Source organism: Dipodomys spectabilis, unplaced genomic scaffold (assembly GCF_019054845.1).
Source record: "Dipodomys spectabilis isolate Male_0828 unplaced genomic scaffold, ASM1905484v1 ptg000258l, whole genome shotgun sequence".
Lineage (NCBI taxonomy): Eukaryota > Metazoa > Chordata > Mammalia > Rodentia > Heteromyidae > Dipodomys > Dipodomys spectabilis.
Genome location: NW_024870935.1, coordinates 115,377 through 141,885, shown reverse-complemented (window position 1 = coordinate 141,885; position 26,509 = coordinate 115,377). Strand labels below are relative to the sequence as shown.

At 51.2% G+C, this 26,509-nt stretch overlaps 1 protein-coding gene across 1 annotated transcript in view; it reads left to right on the top strand.

Moving 5' to 3' along the window:
• Positions 1–26,509, top strand: part of Adam19 (ADAM metallopeptidase domain 19) — a 64,278-nt gene that overhangs the window by 19,311 nt on the left and 18,458 nt on the right. Inside the window, exons 4-8 of the mRNA XM_042699601.1 lie at positions 8,360–8,438; positions 14,090–14,166; positions 17,726–17,918; positions 18,919–18,984; positions 23,416–23,487. Of these exons, the coding sequence (XP_042555535.1) occupies positions 8,360–8,438; positions 14,090–14,166; positions 17,726–17,918; positions 18,919–18,984; positions 23,416–23,487 (487 nt within the window). The remainder of the gene's footprint in view (positions 1–8,359; positions 8,439–14,089; positions 14,167–17,725; positions 17,919–18,918; positions 18,985–23,415; positions 23,488–26,509) is intronic.

The window sequence follows — 26,509 nt, the reverse complement described above, 5'->3', positions numbered from 1 at the left end:
TGGGAGACACCCCCCCATCCAGTGGGGGCGGGGGAGAGGTTTAATCCTGGGGGCCCCCTGGGGATTTCAAACCAGCTGTTGTTGGTGGCAGTGATGTCATGGGCTGGACAGAGCTGGGCTGGGCACCCCTCTGCCCCCCCTGGAAGGAGAAACGGGGTCTTTATGACTTGTAGGCTGTGCCGATGGCTGGGCCTGGTGGGGGGTGGGGGGTCAGGGGTTCGCAGAACACAGTCACCACATTCCTGCCCCTGCATCAGCCTCCCCAGAGAAGGGCCCAGATGCACCAGAGGCTACAATGGTGACATTATACCAGGCCCGGCTTCTCTTTCTGAGACCACCCCCCTCCCTCTCCCCCTTCCTGGAAGGGAGGAAGTCAGGCGCAGGGGACTCGCAGTGGGAGACTGAGGAGGGTGCAGGGGGGGAGGGAGGTGAGGAGTGCTTGTGTTCTAGAAACTTTTCGTCTCTCCATGTGCAGATCCTAGATGGAGGGCTCCAGGTGGAAAGCGCCAGGCATGCACAGGTCCAACTGAGGTACGGGGTGGCAGAAATGGGGTTAGGAAAGAGGAGATTGTCAGTGCCTTAGATCAGCCCTAGGCTGGCCTTGCTGCCCACCCTCAGCGCGTACATGCGCGCACGCACACACACACATACACACACACACACACGCGTGCACACACACACGCACACGCACACACACACACACACACACACACATGCGCGTGCGCACGCCTGTGCGCTCTCTCATAGCTGTGAAAGAAGCTTGTTAGGGGAAATGAAATCACTTACTACACAGGTTTGCAACTGTGCTAGGAAGTACATTAAACAGGTGGGTTGTGAAAAGGCAACTTGCCTTCTGCCCCAGGGCCTGGGAGGCGTTGCCAGCCCTGGACATGCCTGCTGCCCGCTGCCCTTGGCCTTTGCCAAGATGATCTCCTGTCTTGATCGTGGCGGGAGAGGAAGCCCCAGGCCCCAGCCTGCCTCTGGGCTGCCCGTTAGCACAGGGCTCCGCTCATGGCCGGCCTCAGGCCATTCTTGTGGAGTGAGTGCCCTGGGTCTCAGGACTCAGAAGACGAACTACAGCATGGCCGACACAGAAAGCGTATGCTGGAACCAAGACAGGAGGATCGTGATTCTGCCTCCCGTGTGTCCCAAGCTGCCCCATTTACCAGCCACCCCTACGATCGGTTATTAGACTGCTTGGTGTCCTTCCTTCTGCGCTGGGTGGATGCCTTGATCTACCACAGACATTTAGCTCTTGAGTGTGTGCTTAATTTATTGAGATGGACACAAAACATAACTGTACAGTGTTGGGGATGTTCCTGTCATTGGTACTTGGGTTAGAACCCAGAGTCTTGTGCTTGCTTGGGTCTAGTGCTCTACCACCCTAATTTTTGTTCCTTCTTTTCGACAGAGTTCTTTTCACAGACTTTTCTGTCTGGGCTGGCTTTGAACTGTAATCCTCGGACCTCTGCCTCCTGAGTAGCTAGGATTACAGGTGTGAGCAACTGATGCCCAGCTTGCTGCTTTTAGCCTTAAAAAAAAAAAGTCAAAAATGGGATATGGACAAAGGGAGTCGTAAAGATTGTTTTGTTGACTGGGCATGGTGGCACACACCTGTAATCCCAGCTACTCAGGGAGGACAAGGTAGGAGGATCATGGTGGTGTGAGGGGGGTTGAACCAAATCAGCTCAGAAAACCTCTCTGAAGCGTGAACTCAAGGCAGAAGGGCTGCGGTGGTAGCCCACGACGGTGAAGCCCTTGGATTCATCCACAGTAACCACACAAAGACAGTTCTGTTGCAGCAGCTGCGGCCTCAGGACACACTCTGGAAAAGATGAGAGCCAGCCCACGGCACGAAAGACCACTGAAGCGCTGGGTTTGGATAGGATAACCTCGGGAGTTAATGGACAGTCCAGGCAGGAGCTAACGCTGGGCTGGCACCCGACTCCCACACCATGCCGGGGCTGGGGTGTGGCCCCGGGGCTGGGGCTGTCAGCCCTCCGGTCTAGAGGGAGCGGGACCCTTATGGATTCCCAGTTTCCGTGTCAGCAGGGCACTGGCTGCCAGGGAGGACTGCTTCTCTGCTTGCAAATTACACCACGTCATCTCTAGAACGTGGACTGGACGCCGGGCAGCCAGGGACAGCAGATGGTCCTGGAATCTGTGAGGACTTTTCACGTTCCCAACTTCTTAGCCAGGCACCGGTGGCTCACGCCTGTAATCCCAGGAGGCTGAGATCTGAGGATCAAGATTCAAAGCCAGGCTGGGCACGAAAGACTCTTACCTCCAGCAAAAAGCTGGACGGGGAAGTATATCAAGTGGTAGGGTGCCAGCCATGAGCAGAATAACGCTAAGGGACAGCACCCACACCCTGAGTTCAAGATTGAGTACTAGCACAGAAACCCCCACAATCTCTTTTCTCCCCCTCCCTCTCTCCCTCTCTTTTTTCTTTCCCTTTTTCTCTCTCCCTCCTCTCTCCCTCCTTCCCCTCCCTCTCCCTCTTTCTCCTCCCCTCTCCCCCCTCTGTCCCTCCCTCTCTTTTCCTCTCCTTCCCTCTCCCTCCCTTCCTCCCTCCCTTCCTCCCTTTCTCTCTTTCTCTCCCTCCCCACCCTTTCCTTTCCTGACTTTGAGCTCTGGCCATGTCTGCTGGTTTTAAGATGCTAAGAAATATTGGACGAGTCTGTGGAAGTGACTGGAATATTGGATCAGTCTAAAGGGGTGGAAGCAAGGGGCTCCTTTGCTCTTCTCAGGGCCTCTTCCTCCACGTCCTCGCAGATGTACAAGTCTTGAGCTGTTTTCTTCATCTTCCTGCGCGTTCTTTCTCCCCGAGCGGATGTGAGCAGCAGGCCCCTCCCCCGGCCGCTCCTCCCTCACCTGTGGTTTCCGCTGATCTGCTGGACAAACACGGCGGTGGTTTACTCCACACGAGTTGCTGAAAGACTGCCTGGAAGACAGAAAAGTTTCATTTCCTCCAACTGTTTTGGGCCGGTTGCAGTATACACCCATGAAAGGCAATGGGGCGGGGGAGGGGGGCATTTTGAGGGTTCCCAGGATCCCTGTCTGGGACCATGAGTCATCTTGGTAGAGAGAGCCAAGAGGGAGGTGGTAGAGGATTAAGACCCTGACAGCCCCAGGAGTAAGCAATGCTTGTGCAGACATTCTTGAGTAAATAATACAAAAGCACACAGCCCCCCCCCCCCCCCCGCATTGCTGCCAAAGCCCCCTCCCCCCCTTGGCTGTGGTTGGGCCTCGGAGTCAGGTGACACATTAGGCTTGATGCGCAGAGCTTCCCAGGGCCTGCCTTCCTCATCCTCTGAAAAGGAAAACCAAGATGCTGGGGATGTGGCTCCATGACAGAGCATATGCCCAACGTGTTCAAGGTCCTGGGTTCGATCTCCAGGACCGGGAATAAAAGAGGGAAAGGAAGCGAAGGAAGGGAGAATTGAATAGTCTGAATAGGGACTTGAATAACTTGCACAGAATCAATCCCCACTAGTGTTAATACGTTAATATCAGCATGTCCGACGAGGCTGGGGGCGTGGCCACCAACAGGAAGAAAGCTATAAAGGTTAAGGTTTTAATGGGAGGAGGACCCCCAGAGCCCGGAAGAGCATCTGGGGAACAGTTATCGAAGATAGAGGTCGAATTCCCCAGAGGACCCGCATGGCACCCAGGGTTTTATCAGTTTATTTTTCCACGAGCCTTCCTGGCATTGTGGGCCTCCTGAGTCCCATGATGGTGGCCTTCAGAGAATGAGCAGGGAACCGGAGGGGCCTAGGTCCCAGAGAACTCCCCCAGAGCAACTAAGATGGAGCCTCCAGTCTGTGCCTCCCCAGGGCCCAAACAGCTGTAGCACACCTGTTGGTTCTTGGCAGAATCAGGCAGAAACAGACCAGGGGAAGGAGGGGAAGGTGGGGGGGGGGGGAGGAAAGTGGGGGAGGGTAGCCTGTGGGAGGAGCAGGGTTTGCTGTGGGTGGGGGTTGTTTTTTAAGGTACTTGAACTTATCAACACTGTTGTTTATTGTTGTTGTAACCAACCGGCTTATCTGATGGGGCGAAAGGCAGCTTGAGTTTTGTGGGTTTCTTTTCATCATCCCCTTGTTCCTCCCGAGAGGGAGTTTCAGCTTAGCTATGTCACCAGAAATCTCCAGGCCCGAGGATTGTTGACCCCGTCAGTCCCTGTGCTGTGTGTGGGCCTGGCGGCTGGAGCCTGTGAAGTTCCAGGAGCAGTCCGTTCTGTTCCTCTAAGGAGAGTGGTGGTGTTGGGGCTTGTGTCTGGTGTGCATGTGTGTTGGGGGTGGGGGGTTTTCTGGTTGGGATTCAGAGCATGCGTGTTTCACTTCAGGACCTTGAGTGAGTCTGAGTCACCTGTGTTTCACCGAGAGTTAGCTGTACAGGGCCAGGTGCTGCGCAGGGTGTTGTGGCTGCTCTCTTCCTCTCGTCTCTGCTCTCCTCTCCTGAACATAACAGAGATTGCTTTTCTTTTTGCCTGTACTGGAGCTCGAACTCAGGGCCTGGGCATAGTCTTTGAGCTTTTGTGCTCAAGGCTAGCACCTCTACCACTTGAGCCACAGCTTCAATTGGAGATAAGAGGCTCATGGACTTTCCTGCCCCCAGCTGGCTTCAAACCTCAATCCTCAGATCTCAGCCTCCTGAATAGCTAGGATGACAGGCGTGAGCCACTGGTACCTGGCTTTACTTTAAGAATATAGCTGATAGACATGGCATGGGAATTCAGTTTGGACCATGTGCTAGGGTCCACCCAGCACCTCCTAGCACTCCACTATGAAACAGGAGGGGCCGAGTACCTCACACGTGCGCCAGGACTAGAGATCCCAGCACTGAGCACATGTGGGTGGCAGGCTTGGGTGGGACCCGGCGAGTAGTCAAGGCAGGTGGGTGAGGTGGGCTGCAGTCTAGGGCAGCCGTTCTCAGTCTGTGTCAGAATCACAAGGGAAGTAGAGGAAATAGTTGGTGGGGGCCAGGCCCTGGGGTTTCTATCTGATTCAGTGGGTCTCACTTGGGGTGGAACCCAACGTGTGCATTTCTAAACTAGATGTTGATTAGAAAGGCGGTTATGGGCAGACAAAGCACACTGCTCCCTGGAGATACAGAAGATGCAATGCACAGTGATCAGTGGTGGGTGCTCCTGACAGAGATAATTCAGTGTGGATAGAACTGGTCGGGTAGTCAGTAACGTGCCACCCCTGGAAGTTTTCCATTGTTGAGTGGCCACCAGTCCGACTCTTATACAAGGTAGAAATTCCATCCATCCATCTACTCACCCATCCACCCATCCATCGATCCACCCACCCACCCATCCATCTGTCCATTCATCCACTCAGTCATCCATCCATCCTCCATCCACCATCATCTTTCCACCATATATTCATCATCCATCCATGGAGGCTGGAGGCAGAGCCTCAGAATAAGAAACCATGGAAAGACACTTAGCTTCTGTCTGGATGTCTGGCTGAGAACCAGCAAGCATCTGAAAACCTCCAAGGCTAAGGGCACACAATGAGGTCTTTGGCTGTAGCATTAGACTGTGTTCGTATGCCATTTTGTATGCATTTAGACATGTATCATTACTATGCCATTTGATTTTTTGCTGGGTGTGGGGGTGCTGGGTTTGAACCTAGTGCCTCATACTTGCTCAGAAGATGGTGTACCTCTTCAGCGATGCCTTTTTGCTTTAGTTATTGTTCAGATAGTCTTGTTTTTTATTCCTAGGTTAGCCTCAGGCTGACTCTCCCGAGGCCTAGCATTTCTCATAGCTGGGAGTCTTCACCATATCCCTTCATGGCTGCTTTGTTCTTTATGATAGCGTCTTGCAAAAAAGAAATTTTTTTTTTCTTTTCTTACCTGAGCTGGCCTCCAACTTTGATCCTTCTTTCTCTGCCTCCAAAGTAGCTGGGATTATAGCCCTGGGCCATTGCGAGGTCCTAGGACATTTGATTCTTGACAGTTTATCAAGGAGATACATTTTCCCCATTTTTTTGGTGGAAAAGGAAGCAAAGGTCTGGATAAATGATTTATTTAGCTTCTGCTAGGACTCAGAAGAGGGTGAGAATGTACTTAGCACAAGTGCATTTCCTGTGGGAAAAATCCACGCCTTCCCATTGGCACCTAGGATGGACCATTACACTCGGAACCCAGGCCAGCTGTCCATTATGCAGTCTGCAAAAGCAACCCAGGAAACAGGCTGCGGGAACGAGCTAATTGCTTTTCATCGGCTCGCTCAAGAATTAATGGCTGGAGAGAGTTAGAAAGACATCTGCGTATCTGGAGTCTTCCACCCTAAGCCTTCTAAAAAGCAATGGTAAAGCCAGGTGCTGGTGGCTCACACCTGTCATCCTCACTCCTTGGGAGGCCAAGATTAGGAGGATCAATAATTGAGGCCAGCTCAGGCAGAAAAGTTCATGAGACCACCTCTTGACCGAGAGCTGGGTACAGTGGCAAAATGAATGCCTGTCATTGTAGCTATGGTGGAAAGCCTCAAGTACGTAGACTATGGCCCAGGAGTATGCCTGGGTGGGAAGTGAGGCCCGATGTCAAAAACAGCCAGCACAAAACAGGTCTGGAGGCATGGTTCAGCAGTAGAGCACCTGCCTGGAAAGCCCAGAGCCAGTGACGAAAATCGCTTATTTTTACCCGGCTCCACTCTGCACCAGCTATGCGATACATGTATTCTTGTCTTCATTCTTAAGACAGCCTTGACAAATTTACCCTCATTTTGTGTGTGTGTGTGTATGTGTGTGTGTCTGTAAAAGGAACTGAAAATCTGAGAGGGATAGTAAAATAGCAGAAATGAATCAAAACCCAAGTATTCAAGAACCCGGGCCATGCTGATTTTCCCTTCATCACAGAGATTACAGGCACACACTACCAAGCCTGGCTTGCCTTCCCAGAGACAAGAGTCTCCAGAACTCTTCTGCCTCCATCTACCTGGCACCATGATTCTCCCAAGTCTCTGGCCCCAAGGTGGCTAGAGATGCCAGTGCTTGGCCATCTGCCCAGCTGTGGGTTGAGAACGTGTCTGTCTGGACTGGCCTCAAAATTCAGACCTTCCTTTTCTCAGACTCCTAAGGAGCCAGGATGACAAGGCATGATTGACACCCTACGCTGACTTTGACTGGCAGGAGATCAGTTCCACTCGCTGAGCATCCATTTGACTCTTTCATTTGTCTTGTAACTTTTTTTTGGGCCAGTCCTGGGGCTTGAACTCCAGACCTGGGCACTGTCCCTGAGCTTCTTTTGCTCAAGGCTAGCACTCTACCACTTGAGCCACAGCGCTCCTCCCGCCCCACCCCAACCCTGCTTTCCAGCTTTTTCTGTGTATGTGGTACTGAGGAATCGAACCCAGGGCTTCATGCATGCGAGGTGAGCGCTCTACCACTGAGCCACCTTCCCAGCCTCTTCTTGTAACTTTTTTAAAAAGTTCTGTCTCGTGTCACCTGACTTTTGGTGGGAGATTCTTTTTTATTGTTGTTGTTGGTTGTGGGGCTTGAACTCAGGGCCTGGGCGCTGTCCCTTGTGCTCGAGGGTAGCGCTTAACCACTTGAACCACAGTGCCACTTCCAGTTTTTTTGAGTGGTTAATTGGAGATGAGAGTCTCACGGGGACTTTTCTGGCTTTGAACCTCGATCCTCACATCTCAGCCTTCTGAGTAGCTAGGATGATAGGCGTGAGCCACTGGCGCCTGGCATGGTGGGAGAGTCTTAGTATGTTTCTGAGGGTCGATAGTAAAGGAGAAACCAATGTGCAGGTTTAAAGAAGAAAGGTAATGGGCAGAATGACTTAGTCTGGAAACGTGACCCAGTAGTCTTGGAAAGTGGGGTGAAGGCAGCCCCAGGCTCCCTGGTGACCTGGAAATATCAGTTTATTGGGTTTGCTGGAAGCATAGACCAGCTTCCGGCCAGGGGTCTTTGGGACCCTGCAATTGACAGTCCCACCCAAACATGCAACGGGAGGGAAGTAACTCTCTTGAGAAATGGATGGACTGATGCTAAATATCTTCACCTGTAGTGTTGGAGGGCAAAAACCAACCAAACACCAAATCAACAGCCAGGTGCTGGTGGCTCATGCCTATTATCCTAGCTAATCTGGAGGCAGAGATCTGAGGATCGCCATTCAACCTGGGCTGGGAAGTCAGTGTCTCCAATGAACCGCCAGACAGCCGGAAGGGGGACTGAGGCTCCAGGGGTAGAGCGCCAACCTGGAGTAGAAAAGACTAAAGGGACAGCGTCCAGGTCCTGAGATCAATACATGGATTAATTAAAACATCACTGGCGGCGGTCCCAAGAGGCTGGAGTCTGTCACAGATATTAATGTCTGCTTGTGTTTATTCTTTGCACAGGTATCTTTTTGCTCCAGCCTATACAGAAACCCACTACACTCCGAGTGGCACCCCTCAAACCACCACGCTGAAATCTGAGGTAAGTTCAGCTCAGCACTTGCCTATCTAGCTGTGGCTCTAGCCAGGCCCTGTTCCTAGGGCCTATGGAGATGTGTGGTGGCGATGGTCCCTTCTCTGAAGAGCTTGTTTCCCCTGACCAAAGACCAAGGCCTAATGCCCATCCTTTGTGGCTAAAATTCCTACACAGAGGGCGGAAGGGTTTAGGATCATGGCACTGATCAGAAACGAGTACAAGTCATCTTGAAGGATGTGTCGTCTTGACATGTTAATTGCTCACATACTAACAAAGTTGTTAAGTAAAAAAAAAAAATACATTTCTGCCAAGCTATCTGATTAGATATTTAATTAATCCCTTTCCCACGATATATATGGTTTATGGAATTCTGATCAGGATGCAGATTTCATGGTCTGCCTTATTCATGTGATTTTAAGTTATAAAAGTTGCCTTCTTTTGCGTCTATTTTCATATCAGACACCTTCCCCCCTCCCAGTGTCTGTCTGTGTCTGTGTGCGGGTACCGGGGCTTGGACTCAGGGCTTGGGTGCTGTTCTGTAGCTTTTTCTTTCAAGGCTGGTCCTCTGCCTCTTGAGCCGCAGCTCTACTTCTGGCTTCTTGGGTGGTTCATTGGAGAAGAGAGTCTCATGGAGTCTCGTGCCTGGGTTGGGTTGGAACCCTGACCCTCAGCGCTCCATCTCCCGATTCAGTAGGGTTAGGCGAGAGCATCGGCCCCAGTTTGAATACAGAATGTCTTAACCAGATTGTCACAGCCATTCTTAGTCACGGACAGCTTCGCTGACCGGGGAAGGGACAGGACAGCTCTGGGTGGATCTAGGAGGTGGAGTGTGCGGTTACTAGGCAGTTGAAGGGCTCTTCGAGCTGCATGTGAATGAAGATCCGTCACCTTTACCAGGACCTGCCCAAGTGGCAGCAGGCAAAGTGGGCTACGTCTAGCAGTCGCCCATACCTTCTCTTTTCTTCCTGCCTCAGTTCTTGGCCACCCTAGGGCCAGGAACAAGCTCCCCCGAGCTTGGCTCTTCTACTCTCAGAGCTACAGCTCAAGAACGCTCTCTGTCCCCAAGTTTTCGATGAGCTCATACTTCCTGGTATGAAAGCCCGTCCCCCCACCCCCAAGGTGACCCCCCCCCAGCCAGAGAACCCATGGAATGCAGTGACCTCATTGCTGGCCCCCCAATCGGGCTTTGTGCTCTCCGCTGGAGCACTGGGCTGAGAAGTGTCAAGGCTCTCTTAGAAACAAAGAAGTGGAAGAAACATTCCACCCATCCCTCCTCCCACCAGGGTCTGGCTGGTTGAAGCTGGACCATGGGATAGCTCACTGTTACCTTTCTTCAAATGCCAGTGGTGGGTCTTAAACTCCGGGCTTGGGTGCTACCCTTTAGCTTTCTCTCTCAAGGCTGGTGCTGTACCACTTGAACCACAGTTCCACTTCTGGCTTTTTGGTGTTAATAAGAGCTTCAGAGTCTCACAGACATTTCTTTCCCCAGGCTGGCTTCAAACTGTGATCCTCAGTTCTCAGCCTCCTAAGTGGCTAGGATGACAGGCATGAGCCACTGGCACCTGGCTCTCATTATTTTCTTGAATGCTCTGCTACCGGAATCTTACAAAGTCTCCACCCAGACCCAAGAGGCTCTCAGCTTTCTCATTTGCAAGCTGAGAAATCAAGGAGAAACAGGAATGGAATAAACCATTCGCAGCAGCCCTTGGCCCAAATATCACGGCTGCTTTCTGCTCCAAACTTGGCCTCACACGGCGGGAATTCTGGGAACCTTATCTAGACTGATGGCCAGGCCTCGGGGCCATAGCTCTAATCTAGGCCAGGTCACTGGGGATACGAATCTTAGCGTATGTGTCCGCAGAGAGAGAGAATTAGAGCTCTGACTCAAGTCCACAGCTGTGTATTCTTGGCTTTCACCCGTTCGTGGCCTTCATCAACCCTTTTGACCTCATTATTGTTTGGTGGTGGTGGTTGTTTTAATCTTAAAAAATGGCGATACTGGTATCTGATCGTCAGGGCGGTGGTGGCGTTCAGTGAGTCATGGCTTCTCGTGGGAATTGATGACAGCTTTCCCAGCTCCAGAGTGGACAGATGAGGGAATTTGAATTTCGAGAAGAGGAAAGATCACTTGCCCGCGTTCAGAAGCGGCGAGGCTTAGACTAGAACTTGTCCACTTGGCTGCTGGAAGGTAACAAGAGTCAGAGGCTTTTGTGGCCAGGGAAGGCAGAGCGTGGGGTTCAGGGGTCCACCCTTACTCTGGCGTTCCAACACCACTTGGTGGGGTCACTCAGCAACAATCACATCCCAAGGCTGGGGGGACTCAGTCTCCCCTGGAGTCCCAAACTCTCAGCACAGGATCACAGGCTTGGAAGGAGAGAGGCCCAGCCCTCCCTGAGAGAAGCGGGGTGAGGCGTGCAGGGGGCTGGGGTGACCGGTCACCTTGGCCAGTCGCTGAGGTGAGGATCCGCCTGCAGGCCTCTGGGCCCACGCCCAGGAGCCATGTGGCAGGCAGATGGCCTCCTGGCCAGGGGCGATTAGCCTGCCTCTCCCCTCTTTCCTAGCTGCTAGAGAATGTCCCCTGGGCGTACATAGTGGCTTTTCTCTGCCAAGGGCTGAAGGTCACCAACCAACTTGTTTTAAGATCCAGGGAATTGTGATGTAGAGGAAGAGTGGGTACTTGCACCTCCCCCGTGGCTGGAGTGAGCGGGAGTGGACAAGAAGCTGGCTGTCTACACCCCAGGCTGAAATTCCAGGAGTCTAAAGTTAGGCCCAGCCACCTACCCCCCATATGCCAGATTAAGAGACTTAGTGAAGGCAGAGACAGGAGATTTGTTCTATGGCAGCCATTGAAAGACAGTACTTCCTGTACCTCTTCAGCCATCTGCAGACATGGGCTGCAGGTTAAATAAGGGAATCGGGGACAGGAAGGCAAGGAAGGGTTGGATGCAGGGTTAAGATTGTCCCAAATCACAGGCTGGTGCCCTGGTTGACATTAGCTCGGTGTTGGTCTCCAGAGCGACTCCCAAAGCATTACTGCTTCAAAGGAACAGAACAGGGATGAGGTGATCTCCTGAGTCTTGGAGGACTGCCTCTTTAAGAAGATAAAAGAAGCAGGTGCCAGTAATCCTAGCTACTCAGGAGGCTGAGATCTGAGGATCATGGTTCAAAGCCAGCCTGGGCAGGAAAGTCTGTGAGATTCTTATCTCCAGTGAATCACCAGAAAACTGGAAGTGGCGCGGTGGTTCAAGTGGTAGAGCGCTAGTCTAGAGCAAAAGAGCTCAGGGAGTTCAAGCCCTACCCTACCCCCCCCAAAAAAATCAGGGGGTGCTGATGCAGCTCAGAATAAATAGCTCAGATCAAAGGGTACAGATAGGGCGGGGAATGAGGCTCAGTGGTAGAGTGCTTGCCTAGCATGCATGATGCCCTGGGTTCGATTCCTCAGCACCATATAAAAAGAAAAGGCTGGAAGAGGTGCTTACATGGTAGAGCAAAAGCAGCTCGGGGACAGTGCCCAGGCCCTGAGGTCAAGCCCTAGGACTGGCACAAAAACAATAACAAAAACACACCACAGGTGCAGATACAAAATTGGAAGGCTTAGTCCCTTCACAGAACCCAGCAAAAGCATCTTTGCAGTCGAATCTTACAGATGAAAGAGCCGGATCTCTGGCTGATGGATTATCAGCAGATGCAGGGCCACTTGTGGTCCAGAGAAGAGCCCACAGCTAAGAGTTGACTTGGCCTGAATCGCGATCTGGCTGCCTGGCTCACCTGCACAGGATGGAGGATTGACCCAGCGGATTCCTGGCTCAGCTCTCTGGTGGACTTCCAAGTCTCTTGAGGCCGAGTTCCATCCCTAATGAAGAAGAATGTAGCAAGAAGACGGCCACTAATACGGCCCGCTGCTCTGAGCCAGCTACTCTGCAGTTGTGTGTGCGCTGTAAAGCTAGCTGCTTTGTTTATAGCACTCTCCCCACTCAACGAGGTCGGGGCCAAAGATGGGGAGGACCAGACAGGTTGGTTTTGTGGCTGGTCAGTCAGGGATGGTGCCTGCATGACAATCTATGTAAAAATGTTCCCGTTGGATTAGCAGGTTGGACTCAGTCTCAGAGCTGGATGGGAGATGGGCCTGGAGACCCTGAACGTTTAAAGATGGTCTTTACTGAAGCTCAGAGTGTTAGAACAAGAGAAGGCTCCCATGTCTTTAGACCCTTTCAGAACCTGTACCCGGGAGGTTTGCTTCTGCTCCAGCCAGATCGTCTCCTCCCATTGGGGAAGAGGCGTACAGGAATGGGTCACCTGTGACCCCTTCTGCGTTCGCTTTGTCGGGCCCAGCAGTCATGTCTGCCTGGTAGATGCTGCTGTAGGCCCCCTACCTGTGTCCTGTGGTCGTTGTTTTGGGCCGCACAGGGGTGTAGAACTCAGGGCTTCGTGCTGGCTAGGCAACCCGTCGGCTGCGGAGCCAGGCTCTGAGCTGGTTCTCCAACGTGTGACTCGCTCTGTCAGCACCATGAACGTTGTGTGAAACGATCTTTGGCTTTCCAAGTAAGGACTGGCTTCCAAAGACCATCAACTCCTGAAGACGGCAGCTGTGTTTCTGTCTGTCCATTATGGGACCTCCGGGGCCCTGCTCTGGGGTTGCATGGTAATACGCAGCAGCCATGAACAATGAGGGAGGAATCTAGCTGGGTTTGGGGGACCAGATGGCCACAAGCAGGATGGCTAGAAAAGGGCATCAGGGACCGGGGAATCAGGAGCCAACGCAAGTACGAACCAGGCATGGCTTTGGTGGTGGGAGGTGCATTCTTTGCTCACAATTCTGCAGGTTGAAAGTTCAAAACCCAGGTGCCGCAAGGCAGGGCTGCGTCCCTTCCAAACCGGCCGCCGCTCACAGCTTCCAGGGGCTCCTGAGTGTCCCTCGGCTGGTGGTCTCCACGTGCCCCTTAGCTGCTTCTCTTTCTGTGTGTCTTCTTTGTGACATTTCCTCTTCTCCTAAGGATGTGAGACACTGGGTTTAAGAACTCCTGTGAAAACCTGTATGGCCAGATGTGAAAATCCTGGGCAGCCCCACACAGAGGGAAGATCTTTGGAAAAGTCCTTACCCCTGAACTTCATCAGATCAGGGGACAGAGTGATAGCTGCCAGCCCTACTTCCCAGATTTCAATGAGAATCAAACCAAGATGGTAGCTGGTAGCTTTAAAGGATTTGTGTGTGTGTGTGTGTGTGTGTGTGTGTGTGTGTGTGTGTGTGTGTGTGTGTGTGTGTGTGTGTGTGTGTGTGTGTGTGTGTCATGAGGCTTGAACTCAGGGCCTGGCCTCTGTCTCTGACCTCTTCAGCTCAAAGCTAGCGCTCTACCACTTTATGCCACAGCGCTACTTCTGGTTTTCTGGTGGTTCACTGGAGATGAGAGTCTCAAGGACTTTCCTGCCAGGGCTGGCTTTGAACCACGATCCTCAGATTTCAGCCTCCTGAGTAGCTAGGATTACAGGCATGAGCTACTGGTGCCCGGCTTCAAAGGCTTTTTGACGTGTGGGCTGCAGTATGCGAGGTTAGGGTGGAGAGGATCTGACCATCAGTTGTCTGTCACGGTCATGACGTTAACCTCAAGCTGCTGACCAGTGCTGTGTGCCCTGAACCCTTCTTTCTCTTCCTTTTCCAGAATCATTGCTTTTACCACGGCACAGTGAGGAACGCAGGAGACTCGAGCGTCACCCTCAGCACCTGCCGGGGCATACGGTAAGAGACCCCGAAACTACAGGGGAGCTCTCCTGAGAAACGGGGTTCACAAGGCAAGCAGAGCTAGCCCAAGACCAAGGGTCACTGGAGTGGGTACAGGCAGCTGAGACCCACTGGGGAAATCCTAGGTAGTCCACACATTTTCTGGGCTTGGACTCCGCTTTCCCATGGATTGATTGTCTTAAAATGTGGGTGATCATAGTGTTTAGTAAAAACGGGGGTGGGGGGGGAGGAAGATTCCCTCCGCCATGAGGGGAAAACATCGGGGCTGGGAAGAACCGGAATGGGGGACGAGGATAAATGTGGCCAAGTGCGGTCAGCATGCGTGCTACTGGGAGGAGCGGAATTCTGTATATCCTTCGATCATTCAGCGGTAATCGCTGCTTTCATTCGGCAAGTTATTATTGAGTGCCTGCTGTGGGCAGTGAGCCTTCGGTTTCCTCATCTGTCACATAAGCACGAAGGCCAGGCAAGGGGACACGACTCAAGTGCGTGGCTACATCGCACAGACATGTGGGCTTCACCTCATCTTGCAGCAGCGAAACCCTGCCAAGAGTTTGCCGGATTTCCATCCAAATCCAGGGCCCCTCTTCCGGCGGGTCCCCGGGGTGTGTGTATGAATCGGACCCCGGCTCCTCTGTCAGGCTGTGCGGTGCCGTCTCCTGTGGGAATCAGGCAGGAAATAGGTTTTGCCTGGGAGAGGCCATAGCCTCCAGTCCCCTACTCAAGCCATCTGGTTGAGCCGAGCCAACTGGCCACGGTGTGTGGTGTTTACAAGACCCGGGCCATTCCCAGCTGCAGTCTGGGAGTAAACAAAGTCCTTCCCTAGAAGGGGACCAGACTCGTGCAGGTGTGACCCACTTATGCTCCCCTCCTCCCCCGACCCCCTCCCCTCTGCCTGGAATGGTGGGAACTTGGCCGGCCCTCTCGTGAATCACTCCAGCAGCTGTGCTGAAGTAGCCAGCTGCCCATGTGTTTCTGGTTTGTATGCTTCCGGCTTTCTTTTGGGGGTGGGGGGAACCTGGTCTGCTCCCTCCACACCTGAAGAAACCAGGGTTGCAGTTGACTGATGTGTCCATCTGAGTGCGAGAGGAGGAGCAGCAGAGCGCAGACCCAAGCCACCTCCCAGAGCCCTCCCCGCCGCGCTGCCTAGGGATGTCACCATGGCGACCGAGCTCTCCTGGGAAGTGGGTAGGACTTCCGCAGAGAGGGATCTGCATGCAGGCTGACTGAGGGACAGAGGTCCTCAGCAGGGCCTCCGGCTAACGTCTGCACCCCTCATCTAAGACAACTCTGTGGGTGACTGTAAAGTTGAAGAAGTGATACCCCATAATCGTAAAATAGTCCCAAAGAGTGCGCAAGTGTGTGCTCACTTGGAAATACTTGCAAAAAAGGAATGCACATACGTGATATAATCCTTTGTCACATTATTTGGGTCCCTCACACCTTTGAGAAACAGGGCTGAGTTAGTAGTTAGGGGCACTTGTAGACTCCAAAGGAGTAAGCCACCATTTCATTTCAGATCTCAAATAGTTGCATCCCCAACCCCGTCTCCGATTAAGGAGCCACATGTAAAAGTTACCCTAACTTCTTGCATGCATACATCTTTTTTCTTCTTCTTCTTCTGAGACGGGGACTCAAAGTTTGCATGTGAAACTTCCACTTATTGGCTGGCGCTTTACCGCCTGAGCCACACCTCCAACCACACTAACACACAGTATTAATGTGAGGAGTTGTTACCATTTGTGAAGAAATCCAGCCAGTATTGGTTGTGGTCTCTGCCTAAGTCTGAGGACCCTGGAAAACTGTGTGTGTTTATCTGTGTGTTTGTCTGTGTGTCAGTGTTTGTGCCTGCAGTTTGTTCTTAGTAGGAAGCATATTTCTTTAGAAAGTTACTTATTTTTTAAAGATGATGCTTACTGAAAATTGCCATTATGTAACCATTTTAGCATTACATTTTAATATACATACCCTTTAACATAATCGTCCTATACAGAGTTTCTGTACATTTTTCTAACATGGCATTATATCTCTATTATGTGTGCATATATCAAATTATTTTAATGATTGCTTCAGACTTTATGTGTTAATTTCCCAGGAGTTTAATTATATGGGCACCTTTGAAAGTACATTCCCCGAGTCCTGGGGTCCCTCTGTAGACAAGCCAGTTGGGTCACAGAAAACAATGGCTGGCTCTGTCATCTGAGGCTCTGTGCAAACTGGGGATACCTTTCTGATCCCCTCGGTAGGGCATTTGTGACGGTCTGGGTAAGGTCAAGGTGAAGATTCTGGATCCAGAATGCTCCAGCACTTATTTTTACTACTTGTGTAACTTTGCTTTAATTAATGAGCCTTGCTGAGCCTTTGCATTCCCACTGGTCCCCCAGGGATCTCCCTTGTGAGGATCAGAGATGTTTGGTGTAAATAATGAAAAGATGTTTTAGAGCCTGGCCCGCAGCAAAGTCTCTACTGTGATGATTCTTGTCCATCATGCTTCCCATTTGGGCATGGTCTCTGTCTTGCCTGGTCCAGAGGTTTATTCACATAATTGGCTAACATGTGAATTTGCGCCAGTTCCAGTGTGGAACTTTCCACTCACTGGGTTCAATAATGATTACAGCCACACCCCAGCACTCACAGGACCACCAGTTGCTTTGTGGTTCAGCCCTACTGTGGTGCCAGCATTGTGGCGGTGAGGGTGAACTGAGGTGGAGGGTGAGGCATTGGTCAGCAGGGAGGGGAGGGAGGCTGGGGGGGGGGGGGAGGAGGGAGGCCATAGCTTGAGATAGCTTGCTCTCGCCTCTGCCCTTTCCCGTGTTGACCTAAGAGGATGCCTGTATTATCAGTTGGGATGTTGGCAGGCTCCCTGGCACAGGGACCAGGTCAGCCAGGGATGGATCTGGGCAGGGCTTCAGCTAGTCACCACCAGATATGTCTTTCCTGAGAACTTTGTAGGCTCTTCCCAAAGGACAAAACCTGGGGTTGACACCCGGGAAGGAGTGGGGAACAGCTGTGGGGTGGGGTCAACACAGACCAAGAGAACATGACTACCAATGAACAGTGGCAGAGTCCCTGAGCTGGGGATGCTGTAACTTCAGAACTGGCTGTGAGGCAAGAGCCTGAGTGGGTTTTGGAGCATATGAAATGCTACCGGGATGCTGGGGAGGTCATCCTGGCCTTCATCCTCTCCATAGCCTTGATCCCATTCCCTTGCTATGGCAAAAAAGTAATTTTCATTTCTCTTGAGTCATAGTTAGATTTGTATCTTGTTATCCAAAGTTCAGATGTAATAGATTTAGGAGGCCAAGTGCCCTGAGGTTGAGGGCTCTAACTCCATATCTGCATATCTGTGTGTTTCTAGAAAGGGAGATGTTGAATTTTCATCTGACTGTGGTGGTGGGGCACTGGGCCACATTGTGTGTGGGGAGTTGGGGCGGGGGGGGGGGGGGGGGAGAGCAGGTGTGATCAAACCATCCATGCCATTTTGCATATGGTCCTCTATGAGGGACTTTTCCATTTCACTCTCTTTGACTAGAGATTCTATTTCTTCTACCAACAGAGGACTGATTATGGTGAGAAGTAACCTCAGCTACATCATCGAGCCCCTCCCTGACAGCCAGGGACAACACCTTATTTATAGATCTGAACATCTCAAGCTGCCCACTGGCAACTGTGGGTTTGAGCACTCTAGGCCCACTGCTGGGAACTGGGCTCTTCAGTTTACACAACAGACCAAGAAACAACCTCGCAGGGTGAGTTTCAAATCCCTCTGTCAGTCTGGAAGTAGACTTCTCCCCTCTGAGTACCCTTACTTTGAATCGAGGAGTATTTCCAAACCAAGGGAGGGAAAATCCTGCTCCTTTTATTCTAAAATCTCTGCTGACCATGAGATAACCTCATAAGAGAATAACTGTTTGGGAGAGAAACACTACATTTAAAATAGATGTTGGCCAGGCTCCAGTGGCTCAGACCTGTAATCCTAGCTACTTGGGAAGCTGGTATCTGAGGATCATGGTTCAAAACCAGCCTGAGCAGAAAAGTCCATGAGACTCTTTATCTCTAATTAATCACAGAAAAATGCAGATGTGATGCTGTCGCTCAAAGTGGTAGAGAGCTAGCCTTGAGTAAAAGGAGCTCAAAGACAGTGCCCAGGCCAAGAGTTCAAGCCCCAGGACCAAAAAAAAAAGATGTTGAGTTCAGAAACTATAAAAGATGAGGGGAAAAAGAACTATCGAAGGTATTGGGCACTGGTGGGTACGTCTGTAAACTTAGTTACTCAGGAAGCTGAGATTGAGATCTGATGATTGCAGTCCAAAGCCACCCCGGGCAGAAAAGTCCCCATGAGACTCTTATCTCCAATTAACCACTCAAAAACCAGAAGTGGTGCTGTGACTCAAAGTGATAGAGTGCTAGTCTTGAGCAAAAGAGCTCAGGGATGGTTCCCAGGCCCTGAATTCAAGCCCTACAACCAACAACAACAACAACAAAATCAAACAAAAAACTATAGAAGGTGAAAACAATTTAGGAAATTTGCAATAGCCACTTTCATCCTGTGCACAGAAGTCACGTGGTCTAAGGTTTATTTGGGAACTTGGCTGTCAGTGTATTTTCCCCTACTTTGGAGGCCTAAATTCCACCTCTTCCTAACTACCGACTGCATTTCTCAGCAGGCTTTTTGTGATTGTTTGGTTTCTTTCACTGAGGCCAAGTCCACCATCTCTACAGCTCTGATCTGCTTCTGTCTTTCTTTAGATGAAAAGAGACAATTTGCACTCAATGAAGTATGTGGAGCTTTACCTCGTGGCAGATTACGCAGAGGTGAGTGGGAGGTAGTGGGTTTAGCAGAAACCATTTTCTGCTCCTGATTGTGGCCATCCAACTGCTCTGGGGAAATGTCAACACTTTGGTTTATTTACGGTCCTGGGGCCTGAACTCTGGGCCTGGGCGCTGTCCTTCAGCTCTTCAGCTCAAGGCTAGCACTCTATCACTTGAGCCACAGCACCACTTCCAGCTTTTTTTTTCCTTTTTGCTTATGTTGTGCTGGGGAATCGAACCCAGGGCCTCATGCATGCAAGGCAAGCGCTCTACCACTGAGCCACCTTCCCAGCCCTTTACAGGATTTTTTGACCTTAAATTTGACCCAATGCTCTTTTTTAATTTTAATTTTTGCCATTTTCACTTGGGGAGGGGAGGGGCCCCTAGGAAAAGCCGGTCCTAGCTCAATATAACAATAAGATAGAAAAGCCAGACAGAGGCAGGGACAGGTGGCTCATGCCTGTAATCCTAGCTACTAAGAAGCTGACATCTGAGGATCAAAATTCGTAGATTCTTACCTCCAATTAACCACCCCAAAGCTAGAAGTGGAGGTGTGGCTTAAGTGGTAGAGCACCAGCCTTGAGCATAAAAACTAAAGCACAGTGCTCAGGTCCTGAGTTCAAGCCCCAGAACTAACATTAAGGGGGAAAAAAAGACAGAGAATTAAAATGTGGTTGGCATTTCTCAGATCCAAATGCATCTTGAAGGCCTTATCTTCTGATATTTATTCATATCAGGAGTGGTCTATTTTCCATCATCTATGGGATGCTATTTTCTTACTCACGCTGATCCACTGTTACAGCCATGTCCACCCCCAGGGCAGTCTTGGTTATGGCTTTGACTATTGGCATGCTGTACAGTATGTGACCAGCTGGGTGATGCAGGCAAATGTGGGCTCCAGGGCTCCAAGGGAGCCATCCACAGACCATCTACAACATGGCTGCCCCCCAGGAGAACATTCCCCAAACAGTATCAGCTCCCCTGTGCTGCCCACCCCAGTACCTGGGCTCCCCAGGGGCACAGCTCACCCACCATGTTCCCAGCTCGCCCTCCCATCACAGGAGCTACCCCCTCGGCTCTGCCAGGTTTACTTACAGTCCCGCAGCCCAGGTCCTGGGGGCAGAGCCAGGGGTGAGGAGAGGGGTGAGGCTCAGGCCTGAGAGCTGCCTTCCAGCATGGGTGGTAATAGGAAGTGGCCCTTGAGCTGTGTTGAAGGACCAGGGGGAGGCCACGGGGCATGGGAGTGAGGCTGAAGGGCGTCCTGGGGAGGGAACTTAGTGTTCACTCTGTGGAGTGTTGGTTTTGCCAGACTGTGTTTGTGTGTGTGTGTGTGTGTGTGTGTGTGTACTGGGGTATGCACTAGGGTTTTCCTTTCCTCTCCAAGGACTAGTATGGTACAGGATGGGGGGGGCAGGACCCCCAACCTACCCCCCCCCCAAGCCCTGGCCTGTGGAACTGTCCCCACTTCATAGAATCAGGACATTTGCCAAGAGATAGCTCAGTTCGCCCGACCCCGTGACAGGGTATCTGAACTTGCATGTGACTAAGGTCATCTAACTGAGCAGGCTTCCGCCATTCCGCGGATTCTCGGTGGAAGGCTTGACTGATTTACGTGAGGGGTGGGGTTGCAGGGGTGAGGTGGGGAGGGCAGGCCAGGCTGGATTCTCAGGCCCCCTCCCCACCTCTTTCCCTCCATCTTCCAGGCGCCTCTCTTGCTCTGCAGGGAGAAATAACATCCCTGACAACTCATTCATCTGGCAGGGGGGGAAGACAGAAAACAGGAGGGCTGCTTCCCTCCGGATTTACAACTTGGTACAGAGACAGAATGGCCTCCTCCCCTGGACAGTGGGGAGTGGAGACTTGGGGGGGGGGGTTGGACGGGGAGCAGAACATGGCGTCTGTCCCAGAGAGCTGTTAGCAGCGCAAAGGCGCAAGCAGGTCCTGCTTCCCTCCTGGGCCTCGGTGGCAGCTCCTGGGTGGTTCTGGCCATATCTGATCCTGACATGAACCAGCATCCAAGGGGAACGGGGAGAGCAAGGCTCTCGTTGGAGGAGGGGACAGCATCATGGTAACGCAGGCCTGTGAAGCACTTCCTTGGTGCCCACAGGAAGTGAGGTTGGGGGGAAAGGAGGTGATGCACCGTGTGCTTCCGGCATCACCCAAGGAAATGGAAGGTTGAGCTACTTTTTTTTTAATCTTTAGTTCCAGGGTTAGGATCTACCCCGTGGCCAAATCCAGCCCACCATGGACGTGCGTAGTTTACTGGAACCCAGTTACAACCGTGGGTTTGTACTAAACAAGGCTGCTTCTAAGCCACCCAGGCAGAGCTGAGTGGCTGGATGGCTCATCCAGCCTAAAATATTTACTGTGTGGAGCTTTAAAGGCAAGGTTTACAGATTCCTGCGGCCGACTTTTTAAACAGGGCCTTCAACGATGGTGGCCTTGCTTGTTTGAGGACAGGATTAATATATTTGAAAGAGGGAAATCTTACCCCAGCGTGCTCATAAATATTTAACTGAGCGGATGGCGTTGATGTAAAAGTTTTTTGTGGGGCTGGGAAGGTGGCTCAGTGGTAGAGCGCTTGCCTTGCATGCCTGAGGCCCTGGGTTCAATTCCTCAGCACTACATAAGCAAAAAGAAAAAAGCAGGAAGTGGCGCTGTGGCTCAAGTGGTAGAGCTCTAGCCTTGAAGAGCTGAGGGACAACGCCCAGGCCCAGAGTTTAGGCCCCACGACTGGACCCCCCCTACCCCCCAAAAAAAGTTTTTTTTGTGCCACAAGACCAGTTTGGCAATTGGGGGAGGTCTGCATGATGGAAACATCCAGACTACCATTTTGCAAAAGTTTAGAATGTATAACTCTGTAGAAAGCAAAGGTGATAGTCCCGGGGAATCCCAGGAATTCCCATGACCAGTAGGAGAAGGGAGGGAGGGAGTGTGTGTGTGTGTGTGTGTGTGTGTGTGTGTGTGTGTGTGTGTGTGTCTTTCCTGAATGAGAGCGGGCACACAACCCGGGAATTCCCATGACCAGTAGGAGAAGGGAGGGAGTGTGTGTGTGTGTGTGTGTGTGTGTGTGTGTGTGTGTGTGTCTTTCCTGAATGAGAGCGGGCACACAATCCTGTCCAAACAAACACACCAGGTGTTGTATTTGGCTGGTCATGTTGTTGCTTGTTTGGTTATTCCCATGGAGTGGGATGGAGGAAGGATGTGAAGGTTTGGAATTAAACAGATCAAGTATGACACTCACGATAATAAAAACAGCTACCCAGATTCCACTTTACACTGGAGTGTATGGGAACGTCTCACCATTTGTGAACTTAAGTTGCAGTTACAGGAAATTTTTTAATGTTTCAAATTGTGAAGCTCCTCTTCATTGTCGCAGCTGGCCAGGATCTTACGCTTCTGAGACAGAATCAGAGGTCCCTGCGAACAGATCCTCTTCCTGGGTACCCACGGCAGACATCTGTAATCAAGCACGGCACTCTTCTTATGCTTGATTACCAATGTCTGGTTCAGAGTCCTCCTCTCCGGGGAAGGCACTGCCAGATAAGGCCTGTTTGCTAAACATCTGACGGACGGACGGTCCTCTTGTCCTGTTGCGTGACATTGTGTGGCTTCCCGCTGCGGCTATTTCTGCACATGTTTCTCAGCAGGCTTCGTGGCCCCTTTAATCATGTGCTCCTTAAGCTGAGGATCTGTCATCGTGGTTATTTCTGGTCCTCTTGGCATTGTAATTGAAGGTCGTCTAGTCTGGGACCGACATGCTAAACACAGTGTCTTGCTTGTAGCCACTGCTGTGGTTTGATGAGTTGACAGAAAGACCAAGGAAAACCCGAAAACCTCGTATTATCCGGGTGGTGGATAATACCCCAAAGGGGGGTGGCTAGGGGCCTTGGCATTTGAGGGACAAGAAAATAAGGTGGTTTTGACTTCAAGAGCTTGAAGCATAGAATTCAGTTCATAATGCTGCCTGACCGATCGGGTGCCTAGCACTGAGCAGGTAGACGCTGAGACAGCCCCGACCCAAGAAACTCCCTCCCAAGAACCATCATTGTGGTAGACTATCTGATCGCATCAACCTGTCTGCTCATCACCAGACGCCACCGGCTCACACCTGTAATCCTAACTTCTTGGGAGGCTAAGAACAGGAGGATGGTGGTTTGGGCAGGAAAGCTTGTGAAACCCCTTCTAAGCCCCTACCTAGGTGGGGTGGTGTATACCTGTCACCCCAAGCTATGTGAGAAGATGAGATTGGGAAGATCGTGGTTCAAGGCCAGTCCAGGGAAGAAAAGTGAATGGGACTCCATCTGCAGATGGAGGAAAGCAATGACAGAAGACAGAGGGGGAAACAAGCCGGAGTAATGAAGCCCAGAAAGGGCCGGGGAAGAGGCACTTGGGGGCAGAGGGTCTCACCTGGCTGTGTGTTTTTCTATTTAGTTTGAGAAGAACCGCCGAGACCAAGACGCCACCAAGCACAAGCTCTTGGAGATTGCGAACTACGTGGACAAGGTGAGGCTTGGGGGGGGGGGGTGATGGGGGGTGATGGGGGGGGAGGGGGTGATGATGCGCTGTGTGGGAGGGGCCGGCCCCCAGAAGGGCACACGGGAGATAGCGCCCTCTGCTGGATTGCTCACTAGGCATCCCGAGGCACGGGCTTTTTGGGTTTCAGAATTTCTTTTGTTTTTGCTCTTGTGTTTGCTTTGTTTATAAAACCAAAGAATTAGACTAAGTCAATGACTTTCAGTTTAAAAGAAAAAATACGATATCTATAATATAGACATAAAACATAATATAGACATAAAACAAGCCATGGGGCTTGAACTCAGGACCCGGTGCTGCCCCTGAGCTTTGTTGCTCATGGATATTATTATATTGGTCTACGACTAGAGGTTAGAGGTTCAGAGGTCATCAGCCGGGAAGTTCTCAGATTCATAGTTTGGTTCTGTCCTGGGGACACAGATGACAGTCCCCTCTCCTCCCCCCCCCCCCCCCCCCAGTTCCCTCAGCAATAACCATGAGATAATCATTGCGGAGCTAAAACTTGGATGCCCGACTTCCATTTGCTGAGTCGTGGGTCCCATCCATCCGGAGCAGCGCCTCCAAGTTCACTTCCTTACAGAGCTTCCCACGGAAGCAAATTCCAGGGTCAGGTGCAGGCACTGGGGTCCTAATCCCAGGTTCTGCCGCCAGTGTCTTCTTACCAAGAGTTCAGTGGCTTCCCTAACGTCTGTGGACCTCGCTGCTTCCACAGTGCCCAAACATTACTGCCCCAATGACTGTTTTTAGCTGGAGAAGCACCTGCCAATTTCCAGTGGGTCTCCATTTATTTTTACTTCTTTTTGGCCAGTCATGGGGCTTGAACTCAGGGCCTGGGCACTGTCCCTGAGCTTTTTGCTCAAGGCTAGCATTCTACCACTTGAGCCACAAGCACCACTTCTGGCATGCAAGGCAAGCACTCTACCACTGAGCTGTATTCCCAGCTCTGAGATTTTAATTCACACTTGTTAGGCAGATACTCTACCACTTGAACCAGCTTTTTTTTTTTTTTTAACTTATTTTCAAATAGGGCATCATTAAAAATTTTTTAAATTGTTATTACCAAGATGTTGTACAGAAGGGTTATAGTTACATAAGTTAGATAAAGAATGCATTTTTTTTTTTTGGTCCGGTTGTGGGGCCTGAACTCTGGGCCTGGGCGCTGTCCCTCAGCTCTTCAGCTCAAGGCTAGTGCTCTACCACTTGAGCCGCAGCGCCACTTCCGGCTTTTTTCTTTCTTTTTTTTTCTTTTTGCTTATGTGGTGCTGAGGAATCAAACCCAGGGCCTCAGGCATGCAAGGCAAGCGCTCTACCACTGAGCCACCTTCCCTGCCCAAAGAATGCATCTCTTTTTGGACAATGTCACTCCTTCCCTTGCTCTCTCCCAGTTTTTCCCTCCCATCCCCACCCAAGAGTTGTATAGTTAATTTTCAACATAGTGTCCAGTGAGTACCACTGCTGCAATTGTCTACCCTTTCCCCTCCATTTCTGTACCTCCCCTTATCCTCCCCAAAACATCTAGCCTAACAAACAGAACCAAAAGGAAAGAAAACCACACCAAAACTGCAAAAAAAGAAAAAGAAATCTCATCTTCATTTCCTGCAGTTCATTTCGATGAATATTGTATGATCAGATGCACATAGGCATTGTGCCTTTTGTTCCTCTCCTAAGAGTATCCTCCTTTGATGTAACTGTAACCCCTCTGTACATCGTCTTTTTTTTTTTTTTTTTTTGGTCGGTCGTGGGGCTTGAACTCTGGGCCTGGGCGCTGTCCCTCAGCTCTTCAGCTCAAGGCGAGCACTCTACCACTTGAGCTACAGCGCCACTTCCGGTTTTCTGGTGGTTTATTGGAGATAGGAGTCTCATGGTCTTTCCTGCCTGGGCTGGCTTTGAACCACGATCCTCAGATCTCAGCCTCCTGAGTAGCTAGGATTACAGGCGTGAGCCACCAGTGCCTGGCTTGTACATCGTCTTTACAATAACCTTTTTTAAAATTTTTATTTTTTGCCAGTCATGGGTGCAGAACTCTGGGTCTGGGCGCTGTCCCTCAGCTCTTCAGCTCCAGACTAGCGCTCTACCACTTGAGCCACGGCACCACTTCCAGATTTTTCTGCTTATGTGGTGCTGAGGAATCAAACCCAGGGCCTCATGCATGCAAGGCAAGCACTCTACCACTGAGCCACCTTCCTAGCTCCACAATAACCATTTAAAAACAAAAAGGAGTGCCGGGCGCTGGTGGCTCACGCCTGTAATCCTAGCTACTCAGGAGGCTGAGATCTGAGGATCGCGGTTCAAAGCCAGCCCGGGCAGGAGATACCGTGAGACTCCTATCACCAGAAAACCGGAAGTGGCGCTGTAGCTCAAGTGGTAGAGCGCTCGCCTTGAGCTGAAGAGCTGAGGGACAGCGCCCAGGCCCAGAGTTCAAGCCCCACGACCGACCAAAAAAAAAAAACAACACAAAAAGGAGTATCTTCCTTCGATCTCACTCTGTGAGGACATCACTTTTTTTTTTTCCTGAATCATCCTACCTACACTTCCGGTGAAACTGGGATTACAGGCATGCACAGCCATACCTGGCCTTACATGGGACTTTTCTTTTGGAAAGGGGGGCAGGGGAGGTCTTCAAATAGGCTCCTCCTTTTTGGAAATCTGGGATGCTGGTTTTCTCAGCCTCTGTGAAGTGGGGTGTTGAGGAACTTTATGGACATTCATAAGGCAGCAGCTAGAGCCCTAGGCCCATCCTGGTGGCGGACAATAAAGCACACTCGTCACTAGCTCCAGAACCAGCCTCGGTAACATCAGACTTTTCTTTTTCCCCCCATGATGATGAAGTTGAGTGTCTTGTCTGGTTATTGCCTTCCATTTCCTTCCTTCCTTCAGCTCCCTGACCCCATCCCATGGGACTCTGGGTTTCCCATGATTGCCCAGAGGTCAGTTCCGGAAGTTACAGCAGCCACCGGAAGTGCTCTGTCTTTGGCAGTGAGGTTTAGTTGCT